Genomic DNA, 26,617 nt, shown 5'->3' on the forward strand with positions numbered 1-26,617 from the left:
CAAGCTAATCTAATGGCTAATAAAGTATCCGCATGAGAAAAGTTCCTCCGTATCCATCCCACATCGGTCAAATGAAAATATTCAATGGATGGACTTTGACTATAAACTGGGCAACGTAACGCAAAACAAGGCATACCTTTCTCGGCCTTTTGGCTAAGACCAAGTGTAGTATCTGTTCTTATCAGTTTAATTTCTGATACGTGGGCCATTGGCCCACATGATATTAAATTAGTTTTTCATTGGGGAGGGCCCATTTTAGTAGCTTGCTACTGGGTCATCATGCGTCCCCCATTCGTTGCACTACTGTTTGGGCCTGGCGCGCCTCCATCATATAGTGCTAAGGATTTTTGGGTCTGATAATTGGGCTGTATTCTGTGTGAGGTGCCATTTGAGGATTTATAATGGAGTTTGTTTAAAGTAGATCTCCAAAATTTGAGTTTGTTTTCTCACTATGTATTACTTAGCTTGAGTCCTCTCTCAAAAGCTAGTATCTGCAGACTCACTAGTAAATTTATGTTGTTCAAGTGTATTTGACTAAGGGACAGACCTTGGAATTCCAAATAGTTGGCCAAGAAAGTACTTTCTTTGTCTAGATCTTCCTTTTACACCAAGCTATTGGGGCCTGAGTCACTGCTCGCCCTCTACGAAGTTGTTAGGTGAGACAATTCGTGTTGTGGGGGTATTGTTATACTTGTAATAATAATCGAGCAAGTTGTCATCGTCCACAATAAATAAATTTGTTCCATGGAACCCCAAAATTCTCCTAGCAAACCTTCTTCTCATGGATAGTTGAGGTTCATCCTCATTCGCTTCCATTCTATGGGTCAGTGATAAACAACATTTCACTAAGAGCCTCTTGTTGCTCTTGCTCAGTCTCTACATGAGGCTTGCCCCCAAGAATGCTATCATCACTCAATATGAAAATCAGCTCGGAGTATAGTTGCTTGAACTAGTGGGAGAATCATGTAGCACTAGTTGCTTTCCTTTTCAATTGGTTCAAGATTTTAAGTGTGATAAGAGCTCGGTAAAAAATGCTCAGTTGAAGTAGATAAAGGGTTCGGAGAATTTACAAGTTGGTAAGACAGTTGAGGTGATTTTAGAGGCTCAAAAACAAAAAGTAAAAGAAAAAAAAAAAAAAAAGCAGGCAAATATATATATAAACTTTTAAAAGTTCCAACTACTCGTGAATATGAATAAAAAAATTAAAGAATTCACAAATATCTTCTTCAATTGAAATTATATCCACAATACTTATCAAACTTGTATAAGCACTGAATCATTGATTTTTTTTAACTCTCCATGTGTTTAAATTATTAAAGAAGTTTTTTTCTCTTTAATAATAATTATTTTTTATTTCAATTTTGTAATTTATTGTTTAATTCAATCATAAATTTCACGGTCCGTCGATCACATAAATACATGACTATCTATAATTAAAATTATTAACCGTGTGTGGCATGAACATACAGCCGATCACCCTAATTAAGACAATGGTTCATATTGGTTTGGAATTTGAATCGAGTCGTCGGTTTAAAATTGAAATAGAATCAAACCGTCCCAAATTAACTCAAACCAATTTAAAATTACAGTTTTAAAAGATTGATGGTTTGGTTTGATTTTATAAAATTTAAAAACCGAGCTTTTCATTTTATGATTTTAAAATTAAAACCATCCAAATCGAACTAAACCAACGCACGCACGCACATATAAATTGAATAAAGATTTCTTTTGTATTAATTAATTTATATTGGATAGTAAATTATGAAATATCTTATATTGAATAATAATTTCTCATTAATTAGATAAATTATAGACTAATTTATAAAATGTTCAAATGTTAAAGATTCATGTAAAATTATATTAATATATATGTGTAAAACTATACTTTCTATAAATTTTAGTAATATATGCAATTAAATCAAAATTTAAATTTTATATTTATAATTTGCTTAATTATTATTTTACTGAATATATGATATTTTTATACTATATTAAGAATATACACATAAAAAATTAATTTAAAAACGTTTAATAGCTATTCAAAATCTTGTATATTTTATGCATAATTTTTATTAATTTATTTTTCATATTCAATATGATGTTAATCTCTTTTTTTTTTCTTATTAACTAGGCGAATGAAAAAGTTTAATTTTTTTATTTCAAACCGTCAAAGCGAACTAAATCAAATCAAATCAAAACTGCCACAAAAAATTTAGTTTGATTTGAAATTTTCATATTTTGATTTGAATCTTCTTTTTTTTTTGGATTCGACACTTTAAATTTGGTTCGATTATTATATTCAAATCGATCCCAACCAGCTATGAACAGCCCTAGCGGTTAGTCGATTTGGGTTGGGACTTGGACAGAAACGAAAGACGACACGTGCCTGTAGTATCTCTTAGACGCGTTAACTCCGCGTCAGGTAAGCGCGTGGAATCATATCTTTATTACTCTTTAAACTAAATAAAATCTCATGAATTGACATTGTGTCAATAACCCATATATTTTGTATTACCATTCAATCACCATCTTCGCTTTCTGAAGAATCGCATCTAAACAACGGGTAAACTTCCTTCTTCTTCTTCTCTCTTTATGTATTATTTCTTTTGTAAGATCTCTTTAGTTCTGAAATTTCATTCTTATGATGTTTGTTTGTTGAATTTATTTGAATTTGACCTAATCGTTTCTGTTTCTATTATGAATCTTGATTGATCATTTTTTTTTTTCTGTCTGGTATTAAGATCTATCTTTTCAATTACAATCCCGCATTTGTTTTTTGTAGCGTTTGGATTTACCCCATTTTATAGGATTTCATATATAATTATTGGACGCCTGACCTTTTGGCAAATTTGTGATCAACCATGAAGAAGATGATTTTGATTTTCCTCCAAGTTGATTAAGAGACTGTGTCTATTTATCATTCTAAATACTGTAAATGGGATTTGAAATGCATCTTATCTCACATGTATTTGTGGATCACAAACTGTTGTTAGTGAGGGAGGGAGCATATAGCTACCTAGCTACACTATTTCTCATATTTGATTGTGATATACATGTCATGCTTCTTGAATTTTATGGAATTTTATTAATGCCGGTTGGGAATATAACTGATGGAACTTACTGCATGTTGATTATGCAGTATAACTTACTCTTTGCTAAGTAACAATGGGAGGCGGTAAGGATAAGCATGATGAACATGACAAGGGTCTTTTTGGGCATGGTCATAGTCATGGTCATGGTGTCCCCGGATACCCTCCGGGCCAATACCCGCCACAACCTGGACAATACCCCCCACAAGGTTATCCCCCGCAGCAGGGCTACCCTCCTGCAGGATATCCTCCTGGTGCTTATCCTCCTGCAGGCTATCCTCCAGGTGCTTACCCGCCAGCTGGTTACCCTGGTCCCTCTGCTCAACACCATTCAGGTATGATTTGCGGAATATACTTTTTTTATGTTTACATTGCTAGTTTGATGTTAGAGAAGTTTGTTGAACATATTTAACGATGTTTGCAAGTTATTAAGTATCTTAATTTGTTGTCAGGGCATGGTGGCATTGGGGCAATGCTTGCTGGGGGCGCTGCTGCTGCTGCAGCTGCTTATGGTGCCCACCATTTGTCTCATGGCAGTCATGGCAATCACCATGGAATACCCGGTGCTCACTTAGGAGGATATGGTTCACATGGTGGAAAGTTCAAGCACCATGGTGGCAAGTTCAAGCACCATGGAAAGTTCAAGCATGGGAAGCATGGAAAGCACGGAATGTTTGGAGGAGGGAAGTTCAAGAAATGGAAGTGAGGAGCCTATCCGTTAAGAAAATATGAACTTTAACTGACTTTACAGTTGCAAACTCAAAGTTTCTTTGAATAAACCGCATATTTCATAATGCAACTGTTTTTATCTTTTTCTTCCCCCCTTTCCCTCCCGCCTTTAAGCAGTTGTATATGCTGATGTTGATGTTATATGATTATAAAATGTTCGATTTGGTTCTAATTTGTTTGTTACACATTGATCACATGGAATTCTCTTAATTATATCGAGTTAATTAATTTGCAACGCTTAAATCTTCTTTGGTGAAATGACAGTCACTGGAGCATACTGTCAAATGTTTTTGGTTAGCATCTCTGCATTATAATTTCTGCAGCAGGGCTTTGGTCGTGTACTGGGTTTTATTGCAAGCATGCCAATCCGAATCCAGGATGAAGTGTAATTGACTGTCAGTCAATTTTATATGATCCACCAATTCGAAAATAAATAAAAGAACAATAAAATGGTGAAAACTGATAATAAAAATGAACTTGATAGATTTACCGTTTACCTAAATAAGATCTTATATAGTTGAAAGGCGGCCAAATTCACTTGGAGGTCCTACCATAAACTGTGCCACTCAGCCTTCTATATTGTATTTTTTTTCACATTTTGGCTCGTTAAATTCTTTCAAACAAATTAAAGAGTTATAGAATATTTTGAACTTGTTAATTCTTATCATGTTGAATTGGTAAAGAATGACACCACCTTGCACAAGGCATCACTTGTTTATAAAATAATGTCTTAATTATAATTATGACGAGGGAAATTAGATTTAGCTTGTATTTTGACATTGGGAAATTAATACATTACTCTGATTTGTAGTTGATGAAACACAAGACTGCACGCCCTCAAATTACAAACCAAAAGAAGATTTTAAAATCAAAACCCCCCTTATAGTATCAGAGTTTATTTCTTTATTGCACTACTGAAAAGATAAATTTTCTCTCTTGTAATTTTACAATGATTACAGGAAATAAATCAGCCTCATTGGTGATTAAACGAAATACATTATCCTCCCCCCTATTGCGTCTGACAATAAATATGGGGGAACAGTCTTCTTCCCAAACCCAAAATATGAATACAAGACGTATTGGTTCAATGTGTTAGGAAATTAAATTAACTAACTCAGGTACATTCTCTTTTAACTTATAGAGTTTGTTCTTTCTAAACTAGCTCAGCTGCTCAAGACATTCTCCTTTTCTGTATCTCTCCTACTTCAACAGATATTATATACTTTGGAGGTTAGACTTAGGCCTTACCAGGGTGGGTGGTCAAGCTCTGGCGTCTCTGGTGGCATTGGTTTCCAATCGGGTTTCTCATCCCAGTACATGTCATAATATACGTGTCCTGGGGTGTGATTTTCCACGCAGCACCATATACCAACATACCGCTTCACACGATTCCTAAATTTTTCTTCTCTTGCCTGAGCACATATACAACACAGTATCAGTATCCGAACAACTGAGCACTTTCAAATTACAGAACCCAGAAATTACAGCATATCAAAGTTCAATCCAACCTTTTTCAAACAGTAACTAGCCCCTGTATTTATTGTCTACTTAGTTGAAATATATAAGAGAAAGCCTGCCTAAATATCCAGAATGAAGGTGTTCACTTGCACCTTCGTAAGTGAGACACATCCACTTTTGACCTTTTGCGTTGGCTTACTCTGATTTAACAAACTACTAATGTCTTCTTAATGGAAGAATGTAACAATGGGTATGCATATAAATTTCAAGGATGATATACCAATGGTTAATTTTCTCAAAATTTTAACTCTGACAAACCGCACAAAAGAAATTGAAGACTTGCCTTGTCGGTGAAACCTAGGAATCCATCTTGCATTGAAGAGAACTGAATAACTTTAACATCCTTGAAGGATGAGAATACGGCCTTGATCTGCATATCACAAGCAATATGAAGACAGTGAGAGAAGTCCATTGCCCAGGTGAAAATTACAATTTGAATTTCTTGTAACTAATTATGCTACAGCAGAAAACCTATTGAATACTGAAATGAAGAACTAAAAACAAACCTAAAATCTAATGAAACCAAATGAACACAAATTTTAGGGAGCATCAGGAGAGGAGGAAAATTATTATCCAAGTTTTTGGGACCATTTGGGGAATATCAATATTCATACCTCTCCAGCTCACTGTCCAAGTGCTAAGGACTTTTCTCAGCTCGTATCCTTTATTTATTTTTGATTTATTTGAGGATCTCCTACGCTTTATTTTTAATCCTGTTTTCTGATCAAAATTTGATTTTCCACTAGCCTCTTAGTATATCTTGACGTTTCTCAACTTAATCTAATGATTATTTGCAAAATAAATCTAACTCCTAAGTTTTTCTTATTATTATATTTTTTTTTTTTTCTGCATTCCTCATGCATTTGTATTCAACTAATAGTTATTTTAGACATCAGAAGCATTAATGATTCCCTAATTTGCTACCCAGGTTCCCATCTATCTATATCCATTACTAGAAGACACAACGGAAGCTACAAGATCTCCTTGTAGGTCAAGAAAATATTATGTGAGAGAACATCTTGCACAAATATATCATTAATTGAAATTCAGGTACCATGTCCTCGTTGCTGTGTTTTGGAAATCTCAGTACTCCTGATGGACTTGTTCTGTTTGATGCAACACAACCATGAGTTCCTTCTTGACAAAGCTGGACATCAAGCCATGACTCTTTCACCTACAAATTTCCAAAACAAAGTTGCCCATAAGTTATCATTCCTGTACTTGGTTATCAAAGTGCGTCTGATATCTGAAATTCTAGCACACTTAATTTTGAAGCGTTTTTGACAAAATTTTAAGGGGAAAAAATACACTACTTGATTTTTACTAATCAACATTTTCTTCTAACTGCCAAAAACCACTATGTTCATTGTCTACCATCATCACACCATCATCGCTGTTAGCATCACATGCCACCATTAGATTAACGAACATGACAAATACCTTAATAATTATAGCCACCACAACTACCACTACAGCTTCAGTTGTCATGACCATTTCATGATTTTCCAATTATGTTTCTATTGTTATGCAGATTGCATAATCATTAAAATCTTTCATTTAAAACAATAATTTTTGGATTTAGAAACACCAACAATTTAGTTGCATTTCAGCTTTTAAAATTTTTCATTTTTATCAAACATCAAACTCTTTCAAATAAATGTAACTTTTTGTCTTTACTTGTTTTGGCAATGAAGGATTGTCCAGAAAAGAGTACTCTCTGATATTGATCCCAGGACCAAAATCCTCCTCTGGCAACTGTTTCAACATGACATTCACCTGCAAGTAGTACATATTCCTTTATTAAGAGAATCAAGCAAAACCAAAAGGAGAGGGCTGCATACAGTGAGGTCTTGTTCAATATTTCTCATCTTCTAATTTTACATGCCTGGTATGAAACTGTATGCACAAGCGACAAGGTCAAGGTTTTTTCTCTAATTGAACAAAAAAAAATCTATTTTCTTTTACACAACAAGAACAACGAGAAAGCCTAAAGATTCTATTTCTTATAGGCAATAAAAATTTACCAAAAGATTCATCCCATTTTATGAGGAATAAAGAGACAATAAGAATAGTATCAAATACAAAATAAAAAAAGAAAAAGAACAGCTACAGCGTGTTTAAGATCTTAGGGCACTTTCAATCTGTTTGGCTGAATCATATGAGGTCCATTTGGATAGATATTCAAAATGGTTGAGCACTTGAATTTGGCATCTATTATTTTTATGATTTCTATTATTTTTTACTTGAAACACGAATTCAAATAAGTTATCCTGACACCTTCCATCTGACCAAAATAAAGATGAAAGGATTATCACCTCCTCCAACCGAAGGAAGGGAAAACAGATAAAAAAAACTGAAGAGTATTGAAAGCAAATAAGACTTCGATGGGGAAAAAACAGGAATCAATTAAGGATATATCCAACTCTTCCACCAAAATGGAAACCATTAGGAGCTCAATAGAGAGATTCACTTATTTCACAAGACACATAAGGAACTTAATTGACTTTTATCATAGAAGAGACTTTGACAGATTTTGCATGTTAAATGATACCGAAATTCACAGGCAGAAGCTTGCTAATTCCTTTCTAAAATAAAAACACAGGCACAATACTTAAATGTGTCAGAATATCAAAATACCTCAAACACATGGTCCAAAGGGCAGATAAAAGGTTGTCTAGTCATAGATCCCACCAGAACTCCAGGATGGGAAAACCATAGTCTATCCAATCTGCACCATATTGGAGGCATAACCTGGTATTTACACATCAAAACCAGAGAAAAGAGATCAACATATGAACTTATTCAGCATTTACTAGCTATACAGATCAGTTAATTTGTAAACTACAACGTTTACAAAGTATATGCATACTACTAATTTGAACACAGTATTCAACCTAAATTTACTTTTGAACCAAGGAAAACCATGTCCGCTCAAGTCAGTAAGCCAGATTTTATTGGCCCATCCTTAAGTCCATATCAAAACAATGAATAATTACAGTTGAGCTCTGTTCTCGTTATCCAAGTGGACCTGGTAACTCCACTGGTTAAGCATAAGTGATTCAGGTGGGTGAATCAAGCACCTAGACACTTAGCACCTGGGTGAGCCTCGTACTCCTTTGATAACATCCACTTTTAGGTTGCCCCAAACATTTCCCCGAGTCAGTTGACAGTTTGTCTCATTTTTTATGTTAGAAAGAAACTATTATTTTCCAAATTTAAACTAGCCCAGCGTTTTAACATTTAGCTACTACAAATCACACTCAGTTGCCATGCAAACCACAACATTCAAAAAGGCCAAAGATCAATGGTATTGTAGACATCAATAGTATTTTAGACATTTATACTGCATGTTGAATACACTTCATAGAAAAACCACATATGTCCTTTCATCTATCCTGCATTTGAATTGACACCTCTAAATACCCATCCAAAGGTCATAAAAACAGCCAGAATTATCAAATTTCATTTCTTTGAAACAGAAAGACAAATGCACACACTCACATAAGTCAAGTCATTCAGCTTGAAACAATCTTTCCTACAACAATTCCATTTTCGTTGCCAGTTCTTCAATTAGAATGCTTTCCATTTTTGTCATAGCCCATAAGTTTGTTAATTTTTAAGTGAAGGAAAACTTTAACTCACAGTTAAAAATGAAGGCTATAATAAAACTTCTATTAGCTCATGTAAGCATCTCCAGTTAGAATGTCCGCTTGCTATGATTTTACTGTAGACAGAAGTATAAAATTTGGGCACACAAATTAGAATTGAATACAGTAAGCTTATCTTCTACTTGGTAAACTCCAGTTAGTATAGTGTAGGGTTAATGTTCGATCATTTCCAGTACTTACAACATGGTAATCCCTCTAATGAGAATGTTTTTTTCTTTTCTTATATGTTATGAACCATTCAGTCAATGAAAACCTCAAGGTGATAAGCCGTTAACTGGGAAAAACATGGACGAAAAAGAAGGGCAAACATTTGAGAGTAAGGATTGCGATGTTTAACCTCCAATATGGATTAATATTTACAATGAAACAAACAAGTGAACCAAGATAGAAATCTAAATAATGTGCTAACTCAGATTGAAATTACACAATCTGTTAACCACTATACTCTCCGCAGTCTTTGTCGCGATATAACAAGCATAAAACATTAACCATGAAATCAAGTATAAGCATGCCATCAATAATGCAAATGCAAATATCTTGGCAATGATAACAGAGAACAGATCTTCGCTACAGCCTAATTCTAATACAAAATAAGACAAGAATGTTCAATTGTTGGAATTAATCTCACCAGTGTACGGTTTAACAATGAAGCAATTGCAAGTGCTGACCTGATTTGTTTAATCTGAACAAAGTCATAACAAAATAAATTGAGGCTCAACAAGGTAGTATACAAACAATAGCAGCCACTATGTTATAATGCTAAGCATGCATACCTGATAATTAATTAGAGAAAAATGGGATTCAAGACTGTGCTGTCCATCTAGTACCAAACTCTTTGGTATAGATGGCTTAAATGACAAAAACCCCCCTGCATGGATTCCCATGAGAAGTCAAAGAGCAGAAATATTTTCAGAGAAAATGAGAACTCCAACCATTAAATAATAGCAGGTCCAATAAAATGTCACATTATCTAGTGTTATAGACAATTTAGCATGAACTTGATTACTGGAGAAAATTGAAATATTCCACAGATAATTTGGCCACTTCCTGAGATAGGAAGATACGAATATATCGCAGATACTATTAAGTAAAATTTCTCTTAAGATGAAAAAAAATCTTCAACCATTAACTGAAAGCACATGTGCATCAATATGCTAACATGTCATGCCAATTAGTGTCCAAGTATCTAATGATGGCTCTTTCAGTTTTAATTAAAGTAAACTTTTCCATGGAGAATAAGACTAAATTTTGGCCCAATGAGAGCCAACATAACAAGAGAAATATGATTACCATAATATTGAAACATGTGTTATATTTGCAGAAATTATTAAAATAAGTAGATGAAACTACCTGGTGCATCATAGTAATCTGGTGGATCATAAAAAACCATGCCTTCCCGTAATCGGTGTCGCTTTCCTTCTGTACCTGCATACTGAAATGTGGTATGCACTGCATATGCCTCCAATCTGAGCTGTTGATGCATTGCCTGCCAAAATGATATAAAGTCTCAGAAATATGCTTATTACACCTTTTTCATGTCGCTGGTACTTGTTCCAAGCAAGATATTTCAGGTACAAAGCAACATGAAAAACAAGACAGGTAAATATCAAGACCACCAAAACTAACATGTAGATTCTACCTGGACAAAGTATGTATGTCCACTGCAAAATATACTTGCTGGTAAAATTCCTAGCTTGAGATTTCCATCAAAAGCATATACGAGTCCACTTTCATCATCAAGAGATGGTCCTAACTGTCTGCGCACAATATCATTGAATCCATTCTGATCCCATATCTTGTCGTCAGCAAGGAGCACTTCTTTCCATTCTTTTGCCAATTTTTTTGAAGACTCTGTCGGTCTCCAGTGGAAGATTCCTATATTATAGGCAGCACCAACTGCAGGAAGCGAATAGACAATCTAATTGGTAAGGTAATTATAGCAGAGCAGACAAACACATGCGAAATATGATAAAACTTAATTGATAAATTTAAAAAATAGTGAATCAGCCAGTGATATGACTGAACTCAAGTACGTCTGTATCTGTGACTTGGACTTGTGCCATGTACATTAGACGGAAGCAATGGAGGGCCACGGGAACCACTTGTTGTGAATACAGAAGCAAATGCCCAATTCCAATAAAGAGAAAAGCCAGAATTTGGAAAAACAATCTAGGTAAGCATTCATGAGTTTACTCCAACTCCAGAGAGACGTTATCATTTATATGCACACAGCATAAACAATTTACCATTCAGCTATCAGGAACCTTAACAATTTACCAAAGCCTCTTGATGGTAATTAACAATAAGTTACTGTAAACTTTAACAAACATGAATTCCTCTCCATGTGCCCAACCAGATATTATACATGGCAGAAAATTTTCGAGCAAAAGACGATTCAAAAAGTACTAGACATGCCATCAAAATAACAAAGAAAGGCAAATTACATAAGCTACACGTAAAGAGTTATGAAATTCATTTTAGCATAATGATCTTCACCTTCTTGCCAAATGTCCAGCCTGTCGTCAACAACAGTTGGTACAACTTGATCACTTGAAGTTAAAACATCTGCATCAGGATAACGAGCAAGATATGGCAGTGGGTTCTGTTTCCGGAACATAGCAGATAAAATAAAAGTAAACCACTTCAGACTGTATTTATGTATCAAAACAATGCAAAAAAGGGAAACAAAAAGGTCCTACATGGTACCTATTGTAGTATGCATGATGATTTTAGACATGGTACAAGAAACAAAGAACTGGCATGTCAAAAGATTAGATGCAACAGAAGTAAAGAAAATAAAGAAGATGTACATGACATACAAACTGAAGACTGAAGAGCAGTCAACCCAATTTTTTCCCAAAAAAAAAAAAAAAAAAAAAAAGCTACCCCAAATAGAACTCAATACAAAAGAGCCTTTCTATTTGGACAAGGCATTATTAATTGTGATAGCAGTTCCCACAAAAACCTCAGCTCACCAACCAAGGAAAGTGTCAACAAACAAAAAATAGAAGCCATTCATTTAAATAAAGCATAATAAAAAAGACAATAATTTTCGCAAGAATAATGCCAGTAATGCAGATCTTTTATCCCAAAAGAAACAGTTTAGTACATATAACCTACCTTCAACCAAACCATATCCGTGTCACACATCAACAGTTCATAACCAAAAGGGAGAATAGCATCAATAAGCATAACTTTTTCTCTCCCCATCTTGTGAAAGGTAGGTGAACCCCAACCAACATCTGCTGTACTCATATGGCTTTCCATGTCAAAAACTGGAACACCTTTCCAGTACAAAGCCTCTAATAACTTAGTGTCCATAGCACCTACTCAAAAGTAAACAAATTTTCAATTCCAAACTCATCGAAAAACGAAAAATCTTACTGTATAACTACAAAATTTACGTACCAACAAGAAGATTAGAAAGGCCCAAATCAGTCAAGTGCTTAACCCAAGTAAGAATAAAATCCATAAAGGCATAGTTACCGAAGGTGACTATAATAACATTATCCTGGACTCTTTCCTCAACCATTTTTTTTGTAAGTCTAAATTTCTTTATCGAAGGCATTTTCGAATTCCCTGGAGGGGCTTCCCAAATTGGCTTTAGCTGTTTGGTCTGCGGCCGTAATGTTTTTATCGGCGGACTTACAACTACAATTGACTTTGCTTCTTGTTGAGAAATGTTGGACGATTGATCAATATCTGAGCAAATTATATAAAAGAAAAACATGAAAAACATGATTAATTAATAACAAAAGAAGAAGAAGAGAGAAGGGCTTACGGCGAGAGAGAGAAGAGGGAGGAGAGGAGAGCCAGGTAGTGGCGGAGAGAGAGGAAGAGGAGTAAACGGCGGAGAAAACGTAAAAGGAAGAGAAGAGTATTCCGACAACGACGGTGGCATAGATCGTAAGGAATAAGGGTTTTGTGTTGACCACTGCCTGATAAGCATTTCTCCATAAGCCATTTCCATTTCCATTTCCTCCGGTCATTATTTCTTCTTGTTATGGTTATGAACGATCTGATCAACTTCTGCAGATCGAGTCAATCATTTTTCATTTCCATCTCTCTCTTTCGTTCTCATCAGCCATCTCTCTCAGTCCCCCTCTTCTTATGTTCTGAAACTGAAGCTGAAGCTAATCAATTTATTTTTGGTTATTTCTTTATATTAAATTAAATTATTGGTTGTGTATGATAGTGGCACGGTGCTTCACCTGCTCCTGCCTCACTGTCAACTTTCAAACTTGTCTTCTTCTCTTCGTTAACCATGTTAGGCTGCTACGATATGACTCGTTAATGGCATTTTAATAATTAATAATGGGATTATTTTTATAGCATGAATTGAATTATTTTGCAGTTTGTCAATTACATGTAAATGGATTGATCTCCTAACTTTTTCAAGGATGTGAGAAGTCACATGTAACAATTATTTTAACTGAAAAATGAACATTAACAATTCAATGTGATTTTTATATTCGGGCTTTTGAATTAAATGGTTCGATTTCGGGTTATGATTTTCAAGTAATTTTGATTTTTGGTCTAGTTTTTTTTTTTTTTTTTTTTTGAAAAGAATTTTTGGTCTAGTTTGATACACAAAATAAGTCTATTTCTACTTCAAAATTGAAAACTAAGTTCATCTTTTATTTTTTTTGAAAAGACTAAGTTTTTTTTTTTTTTTTTTTTTTTTTTTTGAAAAGACTAAGTTCATTTAGTTTGATTTTATTCAATTTGAATAATTTGATTTGGTTTAATTTAGAAAGAATGATTCAATTTTCAGATTAATCAATTTGATTCTATTCAAATTCTAACGCTTTATTTAGACGAAGGAAGGATCATTAAATTAAAGTACCGTAAAGGAAAATATGATAAATGACTTTTTGTATTTATAAATAAAGATTTAATAACATTATCATATTTTGGTAATGTTATTAAATACAATGATTACAAAAATACTACTGTTATCTAAGATTTACAAATATAGCTCTGGATAATTTTGAAAATCTTAAATGAGTCGGATGACTTTCAAAAATTATCATCTTATTCAAACTCTCTTTCCAAACGACTAAATAATCTCTATTTAGCTTACTTTTTTCTCCAAACCCACCAAATAACCTTCATTCAAATAATCTGGATCACATATTCCACCATTACATTTGACAAAATTATTTGAATGCTCACACCACGGCATATAGTGGTAAGTGCATACATATACAATGTGGCAATAGTTCAAAATTCGAATTTCCCTTCTAGCACTCAAAAAAAATATATATATATATATATTTGAAAGCTGTTAAATAATGGGTAGCTAATATTATGTAATATAATATTATTTCAGTTAACTTGATGTTTAATAAAAAAATATTTATAGATTGTTATAGAAAAAAAAATCTAAAAATTACTAAATTGCAATACTAAAAAGTCAACTGAAATTTAAATTTCTATTATTTCTAAAAAATATTAATGTCTTTTTTATTATTATTATTTCAATCTGTTGAGAATTTCATATCGATTAAATACCAAAATTATAAAAATATATTAAAATTACAAAAGATATATAAGGGTAACAAGCTAATTAATTAATTGGTTTATATAAACTTTTAGCAGTGGTGGCTTAAGCCCAAACAAGCCCGGCCCAATTTTTAGTTTATAGTCATAAAATGGGTACTTGCTCTTGGTTGTGTTTGTTGTGGTCGTGGTTGCTACCATAACGGCAGGGGCTGAGCACGAGTGGGCCCAAGGGCGATGGTCCTCCAAGTCTCCAACAAAAGTGAATTGCATGTAGCATCAAACTCTTTTTGTCGGTTGAATATTAGAGAAAAACGATTTAAATATGAATTTATTTACAGGTTATAAATGTATTTACCATTAAATTATGTATTGATGTATAGTATCAAACTCTTTAATATGCCAGGAAAGAGTGATCGAGAAGATTAAAGAAAATTTAAAAGAAGATTATAAGGTGAAAAAAAAAAAAAACTAAGAAAATTTAAAAGGAGATCATAGATGATAAAAAAAAAAAAAAAAAAGCTAAGGAGAAGAAGAGAAAGAGCTCGGAGAACTGAAAAAAGTGAGAGAGAAACGAAGAATAAAGATTGAGGAATGTTTTTGGAAAAAAATTTTAAGGATTCACGCTTTTACCCGCATTTGAGGCTCTCACACAACTCTTTCACAGAGTGTTAAAGGGTATAGTAGATACAAAAAATGTAATTTAAAGTGTGCATAATTTGAAAAGTTTAAGGTAATAAATGGTTAAAATAAGAAAGTTAAGGGGTGAATATGCATTTAGCCATTAATTTATATATTAGGTTGAGTTCAATTATGAATTTTATCGGTCTTCTTAAAAAAAAAAAAAAAAAGAATAACAGCCAATTCGTCAGATTTGGCATTTTAGGCTAATTTAACTATTGAATTTATTTAAAATGAGTAAAAAAATATCAGATTTTACTTTTTAGGCCAATTCAACCTCTTAATTTATTTTAAGATTTTTACAAATTAATAAATTTATTTAATTTAATAAGATTAATTTTATCTCTTACTACTGCTCAAGAACGTGCGATGCACGTTGCTACTCGTTGAACATACCCGTTAGAATAATTATTTAAAATTTATTTTTATATATATTTTTATTAATATTTACAAAGACAAAATAAAAATTTAATATTTTTATTCATAATTATTACATATATAAAAATATATGCAAATCACTATCATACATAGTCATAATTATTTGATGAAAAATTTTAATAATTTTTTAGAATAGATTTTTTTGACAAAATAGAATAGTTACAAAGTTGAAAATAAATTAACATTTGATCCAAAATCTCACGATATGTAAAAATAAGTGCATATATAATTTATTGGTAATCAAATTCTTTTTTTTTATAGTATACCAAAATAAAAAATAAAATCAAAAGTTAAAATTAGTACCTCGGCCATTAATAATAATAAAGTGAGAAGTTTTCGATATAGCAATTGCATATAAACTCTTGATAGTAGAAAGTTTTTAATGAATGATTGATAATAAAAGAAAAAAAAATCATTGATAGTAGTCAAAGAAAATATAGTTATTTGATAGATAAAATTTTCGATTGAGTTATAATTTAAATATTTATTTTTGATTATTATAATAATAGATGTAATATTAAAATCAAAGTATAATAATTTTTTAAACTAAAAATATACAATAATTTAAAAAAAGAAGAAGCGTTAATTGTTAAAAAAATTACAATCATGGTTTAAATAAATTTTTTTAAAAAAATTAATAAATTTATACGAATTGAAAATTAATCAAGAAATTTACTTAGCAGGAATAAAATAGTTAATACCTTCTTTTTTAACAAACAAAAGGAAATATGAGGAAAAGAAAATAATTGTAATTTATAAGTTATACATTTAATTATTTTTGAATTTTCAATATAAAATAATTAAGTCATTTTATAATAAAACTATAAATATAATTTATTTAATATTGGATTCTATCAAAACTTCTACAATAGAATTTTCATTTCTAATTAAGATTGGATAGAATTTTTCGGTTACAATTTCTACTATATATTTGATTCAATGTTAACAAAACATATATATAGAGGAAATTAAGATTATAATTACCATAAAAATAATATATGATTGCAAACTTAATAATTTCAAATTAGCAAAGTTTGATGTAATAATTCTTGATAGTCAAAAGCAATAAATTCGTGATAGTCAAAAATAACAAATTATTAATAGTCAAAACTCAAAAGCAATTAAAACCAAATGTATATATAATGGTATGATAGGATAGAATCCTAATTAGAATAGTATTAAAAGCCAAATTACTAATTAGAGTGAGATTAAGTTTATAATATTAATATAATAAAAATAATAAATTGATATCATAATTAGAATAGAATTAAAGTCAAATTCCAAATCAGAATGAGATTAAATTTATAATATTAATAAAAAATAGCTACCAATAAGGGATTAATAAATCTTATATCTTATATTAATGTACTTAAATTATAAGATATTCAATCATAGTATTTTTATATGGATAGAAATCCTAAAAGTTTCATAATTATAATAAGAATAAATTATTTTTAATGATATTTAATTAATCAACTAATAAAATAGTAATAAAATTAAGAGTTTTCTAATTATAATAAGAATAAATTATTCTTTAATCAACTAATAAAATTAAAAATCTACATGAGCGTTTTAGGAACCCAATGTTCCTCTCATTCGCACTTATATATATATATATATAATTTGAAAACGCTATACATGCAAAAAAATTATGATTTATTATATTATAATTGAAATATTGAAATTTCCATGGCTATCTTACTTCCATTAAGATACTTGAAACTAAAAAAATAAAAAATAAAAGATATTATCTTAACAAATATTAATCTTACAATCTAAATAAAATTCAAACTTTTATTAATATAATATAAAATTAAAGGGGAGGAAAAAAAAGAGAAAAGAAAGTGTAAGGATACAAAGGATGCAGCGAAGAAGAGATATGCAGCCAAAAATAGGCTGAATTTTGGTTATAACTTTCGAAACGGAAAATATTCCGTTGCTAACCCGTTTGCGGCACCCAGGGAAGAAAAAATCAATTTATGTTATAAATTTAGAAACGGAAAACAATCAGGTTGCTAACACGTTGTAGAACCCTTTGTTAATTCTTAGCAACGGAAAAATGATGAAAAAAGATTTATTAATTAATAAAAATAATATAAGTAAGGAAACTAATATAATCAATGTAATTGAAAATTATTATATAAAATTTTTCTAATTAGAGGGTCTATTTCTTTAAGATATTCGTGATAACGCTATCCAGGAGGGAAAACTTGTAAGCTTATAATTATTCATGATTACTGAAACAATTACAGTTAATCTACAAATCTACAAATCTAAATTATAAGAACTATAACTAAAAATTATTCTATTAATTTGTAAATAGAAAGAGAGTTAATATTATATTTACTGCAAGAAGAACACATAATTGCAAACTCAATAATTTCAAATTAGTAAAAGCTTGATATAATAATTATTAATAGTCAAAAGCAACAAATTTATTATAGTCAAAAGCGACAAATTTTTTATAACCAAAACCAATTAAAAATAAACATATGTATAGTAGTATGATAGGACATATACCTAATTAGAATGGATTAAATTTATAATATTAATATAATAAAAATAATAAATTGATACCATAATTAGAATATGATTAGTAATAATATTTTTCTCAATTTATAAACTTGGCAGGGGCATTTTAGAAATCCAATGTTCTCCCCTCATTTTTCTTTTATGACGTGCATTATACACGTTGACTTTACTCATTATATACTCATTTAATTTTGTTATTTATATAATATTAAAATATAAATCTTATTTAGACTAAAATAAATACAATGATTAATTAATACTGCATTTTATATATATAATGAATTTTTTTAACATGTCTTGTATTGCAACATCTAATTGAAAAGAAAATGATATTTCTATTTCTCCCTTTAATAAAAAAAATATAATTTTATTGTTAATTAATTATATAAAATCACTACAAAATGCATTTACCATACTACAAAATTGTAATACTCCGAATTTTTATTTTCGAAACTTTTGAATTTTTATTAAATCAAAAATCGTAAATTTTGGCCGCGTGGGCTGCAAATGTAACACAGTCTCAATTTGAACCCAAATTTTCGAATTGGGCCTAAACCCAAAATAGTTCATTCGGAAATTTTCGATTTGAGAACAGTTAAAATTTTCAAGAAATAATATGAAACACCAGCGATTAATCTATTATAAATATATATAAATTAATCATTCTAAATTTAAAATCATTACTATTAATATTTTTTTTATTATTAGGTAAATGGAGGAAATGTTACAGAATCTAATAAAAATAATTAAAACAAATCGAACCGGACCCAAGAATTAAATTGATTTTTCGAAAACTACATGAATAATCCGAAAACCAAGCAAAAAACCTGCAAACTGAGCAAGAATCGAGCCAAATAATTGAATTAGACCGAACCGGTTCGAATCGAACCGGAATGGTCTAGAAGCGTTGGCCTTCTTTCTTTTCTTTCTTTTTCTTTTCCTTTCTTTCCTTCTTCTTCTCCAGTCGCGCGATCCCTCCCTCCTCCCTCTCCTTCCGTCTCCGGCCACCAGACTGACGATGGTGGGTGGCGATCGATTCCTCTCATGCCACCGGTCACGTTGCCATCCTCTTTCATGTCGATCAGGCCCTCAGCAGCGACGATGCTAGCTCTTCCCTTGCGACGCGACTGCCTCCTCTGCACCAACGCGATTCTCCGGTGAGGCTCGACGGTAACGGTGATCTTCTATGGCTTAGCTCGATAGGTAATGAATCTTCAACAGTTTTATTAATGGTTTGATCACCGGATGGAGATTTGAGAAGAAATTTAGATATAGTTTTCAATTTGCGTTGATTTAGGATTTTTGACAAATTGGGTGTTGAACGGTGAAACTAATTTGAGATTTGGGTTCCTTATGTAAAATCGAGTCAGATGGTGTGAAAGGCACTTGGTTCTAGGCATCCGCGACTTTCCGACCACCGTGCACGGCGGCGACGGCGGCGGACCGGCGAGACTCCGGCGAGGACTTCAAGAGGCAGAATGGTCTCCTCTTCGCGCCGATCACAAAAATCAAATCCAATTTTTGATCGGTACATTGTAAGGCCTAGTTGATTGTTTTCGGTATAAATTTCGAAACTTGAATTAATTAATTAATTGAATATAAGATTAATTGAATTAGTAAAAAATTGGAAATTTATGAACATCGATTATAAGGATAATAAAGATTTTCATCGAAAATAAAAATGCTTAAATTCGAATTAATACGTAAATATCGTTAATTATAATTAATTATATTATAAAAGGGAATTAATAATTATAGTACATCGGTTGTATAAGAATCAGTCTAGTTAATTATGCTACTCTCATTTTAATATTGCTAATATTATTAATATCATCATTATTATGGAACGTTAATTTACTAGCGACACTTATCTGAAAGATATAAACAAGAAATAAATAAATAAGAGTAACGAATTTATATATAGTTTAATAAATAAAATACCGACTAAAATTATTATCGTTATGAATATTGTATGAACAATCGTATTATCATTATTAATATTATTACTTTTATTAGTAATATTAATATTTTGATTAGTATTATCATAAAATATTACTTAACAAATAACTTAACAAATACCTAAACGTTTTATCTAAAGGCGATAAATTAGAATAAATAAATAAGGAAACCCAATATATATCTATAAATACATATATAGTTTAAATTAAGAAGTGAATTAAATGACCGGTAACCAAAATTTATAAATGAATGTAAATTGCATTTCCCAAATTAGGATTCTCATTTAGAATTTTCTTATTATATAGATATTTATAAAGTGTCGGCATGTGAAGACAAAGGCTGTAAGCGCACAATAAGGCAGTCCTTTTAAGGATAACAAAAACTGTGAGTAGTGTTAGATAATTCGCATTATCTGCCTGCATTCATGCATTCACGGCTAAATGTTATCATGCATTATAGCCATATTTTGATGCATTAATTGCTGATATTAAATATTGTTTGATTACTTGTGATGTGATATTGCTGTGCCTTGTTTGTGTGGAATTGGGATGAAGTGGGTCACCATGGGTTTGTGAGACCGTTACCGTTATATGGATCCTGATTATGATTAGCCGGATAAATGGGAGATCGGCGCCCCCATGTGCACCTGCCGTTATCGTTACCATTACCGTTAACCGCAGAGTAGCCTCTTTGGGCACACCTGATGATCTAGATTTGATCGTTGCCCGCAGGGTGGCCTCCTGTTATGTGCGCCTGATGATCTAGATTTGAGGGAGACGACCGGGATGTTGCCTGTCGATATAAAAAAAAAAAGAGAGAAAGAAAAGAGAATGGAAAAATAATGAGAGGACCGGTCGTGTGAGGATTATACCGGTCAGCCAGAATGGGGGATTGGCTCCCTTGGTGCACATGTGAGTGGATGAGCCATGTGGGAGGACGGCTCATCGGGTTTAGGTGACTCCACTGACTAATTTCCACATGATGTGATTATATGAAGATGATAATAATTGTGATTGCTGTTGTATTGTCATTTGTGTGACCAACTGCATGTTCATAAAATTAATCGGTGACCAGGTAAAAAAATATTTTTGGCATCTGTGTGATTGTGTGGAGTGAGAGGGTTATCTAACACTACTCATTAAGTTTGGCACTCACCGCTACCTACCTATTTTTTTCAGGTAATAGAAAAAAGAAGAGTCCTATGGAATTGAAACAATAATTATCAAGAGCTGTTAGTGAATGAAATAATGAAGCAAATGTAAAGGTAGAGTTCCGCAATTGTAGTCCAGTTGGGTTGTAAATGAATAATAAAAGTCCATATTAAATATATGAACTGTACTAGTCATACAGTAAATTATTGGGCATGTATCCACAATTATGAATAAGAAATGAGGTTTGCACAATTTAGGCTTACTACGGGCTTCGGGGGCTTAAGCCCACTCAGGTCCTGGCGCCGGTCCGGTCCATGGAAATGGGTCGTGACAAAAATATTCTATAATTTGGCAATGTTAATAAATTAATATTTATTCTGCATAGCCGCAGTATAAGATATGATTTTGATCTTCACATCAATTATTTTCGTCGGATGAAGTTAAGCTGAAATTTTATCAATAACATGTAATATTTTGGATTATGTCCTTGTACAAAATCAAAAAATAAATTGCTTCATATGGGAATCAATATGTAAAGTTATAGACAATAATATTGGTAATAAATTGTACTTTCTCAAGTTTAAACAAGATACAAATGAGATTAAATTCAAAAATTACAAAGTCATATATAAAAAATATTTGAAAAAATATTAAAATTTGAAAGGTCTGATTATCTTTATATCTATTTAAAAATATTTTAAAAAAATATATCCAATTAAATCATAGAAAAATTAAATCAAATTTCCATAAATTTCAAAAAGAAAAGAATAAAATATTGAATAAAAAAAAAGCTTTTGAATTTTCTCTTTATTTCATTTTTAATATGGAAAAGCTAAAAATAAAAATGATAGTAAATTCAAACATTTATAGCCTATTTTTTCAAAAAGATTTCATTAGACTAAAAAGGAAAAACGCTCTTTTTTTTTATGTTAGTCAAATACTATAATTTCATACTTCCGTTGCTTCTCTTAAATTTAAAAACTTTTAAAATACAATAATATGTAAATGATTCAAATAAGTATATACCATCATCTCAAAAAAAAAAAAAAAAAATCAAAGAGAAATAATATATTTAAAATTTTATTTTCAGTGAAATTAATTAACAGAGTCTAATAATAAAGTGTTTAATCATATTTTAAAAAATTCAGAATATAATAAATTAAAAGAATTTAAGTTCTATTTTTAATAGTTGAATTAAGGTTTTTTTATTTACTCCTAAAAAATAATATAACATGAGAACATATGATTATTGGATAATAATGTTATAAGATGAAATAGAGAATATATATATACATGTATATATTTTCTCGAATTAAAATATATAAAAAATCTAACTACATGGAATTCAAAAGGATAAATGAAATATTTTTTTTTTGATTAAAAGAGATAAAAAATATAACTAAAAAGGATATTTAAAAAGATAAATAGACTTATTTTCTTTGATTAAAATGCATAAAAAATTAATTAAAACGATAGATTAGGAAGTCCAAATTAAACTAAAGCTACTTTGGAAAATCCCTTAATTTTCTCCAGTATTCCCACATTTACGTAGATTATAGATTATAAGTCTATTTTATTATCTATTAAGTTAAAGAGAGCAAAATACTTATGATAAATACATGAAATATGTAATATATATTTAAATCTAACATTTAATTTAAATCGTAAGTAAATAAAGGAATTTTTAATTTTCATGTATAGCCGCCTTATTATATAACATTAAAATAATTAAAAATAAATATACTTATTAATAGAAAATTAACATTAATTATCTATTAAGCATGATATTTAAAATAAAATTTAATTAGTCATTAATAATATTATTTTAGAACAGTTTAAATTTCTTTAAGGGTATTATCGTAATGTTAATTATTATTAAGCGTAATATTCAAAATAAAATTTAATTGATCATTAATAAAGTTATTTTAGAATATTTAAAATTTCACTAAAGACATTATAAGTAATCACATGATTCTCCCTCATCTTCACGTTTATATATAGTATATATAGATTATAGATTGTTTTGCACTAAAAACACTCATTTTAAATTTTTCTAACACTTTGAATAAAAAATTAAAATCCTTACAAGCATCATTTATATCAATAACCCTGTGCAATTTTTAAATATCAAAATGAATACATATTTTATAATTTGAAAATCATCGAGATATGATATACTTCATACATAATTTATTCACTTTCATTTAGTTTATATTTAATTATTTTTTTAATACATTACAGAGTGTAATCCAACTATAAATTTAAATGCATGTAAATCAGTAAAGAATCAACGGTTAAAAGTGATTCAAAATATTAAATATGATATTATTAATTATTTCAAATAAATTTAGGGATTAAATTAACTCAACATGTAAAATTTTATATTTTTAATCATTTAAAATAATTTCAACAAGTAAATTGATAAAAAATAAAAACAAACTTGACCTTTCAATAAATTGATCAAAAAGATTAAACATGCTCTTTTCAATCCCGCTAACAGATTCAGGGATTAAATTGACCTTTATGCAAAAAAAAATTTAGTATAAACATCATAATTATTCACTTTCCTTGGGCTAAAAACGGCAGAGAATTGGGAATCCTTCGTCTTTTTCCTTCGGCAACAAAGAGCATAGAGAGCGACGCCGTTTTCAGTTAAAACCCAAACCCTTGCCAATCCATTACAGTCGACATCATCGTCCACACTTCCCATTCCGATAAAGACCTCCGGCGAGGCCGATTCATTGAAAAAGAAGAAAAACTAAAGAAACTTCTTGTCGCTGTTTTCATATCTTCCAGTCATTGAAGTTAGCTTTTACGGCGACGACAGGATCGTTAAAATCTTTAAGCCTCCTCAAACGCCGAGCCACTGAAGCTTTCGCTTGGTTTGCGTCTTCTTGGAAAGTAAAGTTTCTGAAAAATATTTCTACGCAGGTTAGCCCACTCATCTTCCGTTTTTTTTTTTTTTTTTGTTCACGACTGATGATGGGAACAACCGAAATTCAAATAAATGTTTTTGTTTAATTTAATGCCATTTCTGGTTTGAGGTCATGTTAATGAATTTAAGCTAAAGACCATGATACTATTTGGGTTTAATGTTGGGGAAGGTAATGTTGTTGAGATTTCTTGTTGGATTTTAATCAAACTCAAACTAATTTGATAAATCAGGTTTTCCATGAAGTTTATTTTAAATTAGGTTAAAATGCTGTCATTCTGCAAATCAGATTGGGTCCATTTGGATGGATGGTTATTTGAAAATGTGGAGTTAGATTTGATTTTAAGTGTAAAATCATGAAAAATAGGCAATTAAGCGTGGTGCCAAATTCCAAATAACTAATCATTTAAAATGAGTAGACACTAGTTATCTAGATGAACCCTTAAAGTTAATAAAGCAGCTAGATTATACATGTCTTTCTTATTTGTTGATTTTAGTTGATTTCTCTAAACTTGCATTGTTTTCCATGAAATTTAAGTTAAAAAATTAGGTTCATTTCTTATTTGTAACTAGGGTTGAAAAACTCTCTGATGAATCATTATTGTACTTCGTTGTATATTTATTTGATCACTAAATTTAGGTAGTCACTAAAGATGTAAGCTTGAGTTTATAACCACTTACATGCACACACATAAATATATAATCTGCAGATATTAAGCCGGCTATTCCAAATTAAGATATTCTCAAAAAGAAAAGGGAATTCTAAATCCGAATAGCTAAGAACCATCAGTCTCATAAATGCTTGTCCATCAAGGTTGATTGAATTTGATAACCCTGGTTTCAGGGCTTATCACTCTCTCTCATAACGAATGGCGAAGGACATGATACCACGCCCTTGGTTTCTCGATTTGGTACCTCTCTTGGTGGTTCTTCTAATAGCTGCTCATGTCCTTGCTTTGGTAATCCCAAAATACTTATATTGTTTAATCTCAATTATATTTACCCAAGTTTTAAAGTAGATCTTTGACATTTGTTCTACATTTGTGTTAGGTTTATTGGATTTACAGGTTAGCTACTGATAGACAGCCACAAAGAAGAAAGGCACACTGAGGATAAGGTCTTATAAGTGCCTCTCTCTCTCTCTCTCTCTCTCTCTCTCTCTCTCTCTCTCGTTTAATTTGTGGCTGTTCCCCTGAATAATTTTTAGTTCTTTCATTTCCGGCAATGGTATTATCGCATTCTAAATGCTTTATCAATATACAAAGAATGTAGTCTCCCTTGGGGATGGAAGTTTGACAAGAATTTGGCAACTATGTGCTTGTTTGGATTTTGTACTTCAAAGAGTTCTCTAGATTTCTTTTTCTGTTTTATGTGTTACACCTTTTACCACAGAGTTCTAAATCTCTATTAGGATTTATAAGGAATTCAGTAATGCATTAATACCTAGGCGTTGTTTGAGTTTTTATAGTCAATGTATGTTTCTTGTGAGTTACCAGCCTGTTGATTTATGAATATTGTGTTTTCTGGTATGATTTTGCTTGTTGTACTTAACAATTATGTTTGAGATCAATATTTTAAAATCTTTAGTTGATAGCAAAATTATGTGAAAGAATATAATATGCTTATGAAAAGGATAAAATGATGAAATTATTACCTGAACTTCTAACTTAATTATTAAATGGTGGAATTAATATGATAATCATATAAAATAATTATGAACAAGATATTGTTTGTAAAAGCAAAAAAAATTATATTGTGTAATAATAACATAAAAACAACTACTTGATAAAAAGACATCGTCTGAACTTATAATCAATTATCTGATCTAGAAAAATAGATTAAACTAATAATATAATTATCACAATTAAATTACTAACATTATGTTAAATCAGATATTATATTATCTGTAATAATATTATAGTAACTATCTGTTTGTATAGGTACACAATTTATTTTGCATAGAATTATCAGTTAATGACGTTAAGTTTGTATCATTTCCATTTTGCGTCGGATTATTTGTTTCTTGAAATTCTGCAATAAAAGAAAAGTTTGCTGAATAAATATTTGATGGAATTATTAATAACTTTATTTTTAACATTGTTAGTTGTTTTGTTACTATTAGCTTCATGGTTAAGCAAACCCTGGCATATGTCAGTTGATATACTTTATTATATGGCTTTATTAAAATTATTAATGGATTTTTATTGTTTTCCTAAGTATTGTTTGGATTTTGGCCACATGTAATTTTCAACTTCTTTTTTCTTCCTCGGGTTGCAAATAACTGGAATAATCTTTTTGTTGGATTTGCTTTGTTTTACAAGAGAATATAAACTTCCTTGTTAAAGTAGCTCACTTGCTCTCTCTCTCTCTCTCTCTCTCTCTCTCTCTCTCTCTCTTTTGTTCTCTACGTAATATTTC

At 30.8% G+C, this 26,617-nt stretch overlaps 3 protein-coding genes, 1 long non-coding RNA gene and 1 other non-coding gene across 5 annotated transcripts; 4 read left to right on the plus strand and 1 right to left on the minus strand.

The window, feature by feature from the left end:
- The first annotated feature begins 132 nt into the window (after nucleotides 1-132).
- On the plus strand, nucleotides 133-327 carry LOC119370615 (U2 spliceosomal RNA). The gene has a single exon (XR_005178154.1). It is a non-coding gene; the product is annotated as a U2 spliceosomal RNA (small nuclear RNA).
- Nucleotides 328-2,410: 2,083 nt separating this feature from the next.
- LOC105640145 (uncharacterized) lies at nucleotides 2,411-3,990 on the plus strand. The gene is made up of 3 exons (XM_012224374.4): nucleotides 2,411-2,563; nucleotides 3,140-3,424; nucleotides 3,542-3,990. The coding sequence occupies exons 2-3, from the start codon at nucleotides 3,166-3,168 to the stop codon at nucleotides 3,793-3,795; spliced, it is 513 nt and encodes a 170-aa protein (XP_012079764.1). The 5' UTR covers nucleotides 2,411-2,563; nucleotides 3,140-3,165; the 3' UTR covers nucleotides 3,796-3,990.
- A 688-nt stretch (nucleotides 3,991-4,678) lies between these two features.
- Nucleotides 4,679-13,175, minus strand: XEG113 (xyloglucanase 113). The gene is made up of 13 exons (XM_012224376.4): nucleotides 12,786-13,175; nucleotides 12,413-12,706; nucleotides 12,125-12,330; nucleotides 11,501-11,606; nucleotides 10,644-10,900; nucleotides 10,355-10,490; nucleotides 9,778-9,872; nucleotides 9,633-9,686; nucleotides 7,974-8,087; nucleotides 7,014-7,112; nucleotides 6,391-6,510; nucleotides 5,620-5,706; nucleotides 4,679-5,230 (listed from the first exon to the last, which is right to left on the minus strand). The coding sequence occupies exons 1-13, from the start codon at nucleotides 12,991-12,993 to the stop codon at nucleotides 5,063-5,065; spliced, it is 1,944 nt and encodes a 647-aa protein (XP_012079766.1). The 5' UTR covers nucleotides 12,994-13,175; the 3' UTR covers nucleotides 4,679-5,062.
- A 5,934-nt stretch (nucleotides 13,176-19,109) lies between these two features.
- Nucleotides 19,110-21,529, plus strand: LOC149492840 (uncharacterized). Its single transcript, XR_016318722.1, has 4 exons — nucleotides 19,110-19,360; nucleotides 19,528-19,692; nucleotides 20,422-20,500; nucleotides 21,295-21,529. It is a non-coding gene; the product is annotated as an uncharacterized LOC149492840 (long non-coding RNA).
- Nucleotides 21,530-23,762: 2,233 nt separating this feature from the next.
- On the plus strand, nucleotides 23,763-25,728 carry LOC105640148 (uncharacterized). Its single transcript, XM_012224377.4, has 3 exons — nucleotides 23,763-24,198; nucleotides 25,044-25,158; nucleotides 25,250-25,728. The coding sequence occupies exons 2-3, from the start codon at nucleotides 25,069-25,071 to the stop codon at nucleotides 25,307-25,309; spliced, it is 150 nt and encodes a 49-aa protein (XP_012079767.1). The 5' UTR covers nucleotides 23,763-24,198; nucleotides 25,044-25,068; the 3' UTR covers nucleotides 25,310-25,728.
- Nucleotides 25,729-26,617: the final 889 nt, after the last annotated feature.

Source organism: Jatropha curcas, chromosome 11, assembly GCF_041381405.1.
Source record: "Jatropha curcas cultivar XTBG-Jc1 chromosome 11, XTBG_Jcur_1.0, whole genome shotgun sequence".
In the NCBI taxonomy this organism is placed as follows: domain Eukaryota; kingdom Viridiplantae; phylum Streptophyta; class Magnoliopsida; order Malpighiales; family Euphorbiaceae; genus Jatropha; species Jatropha curcas.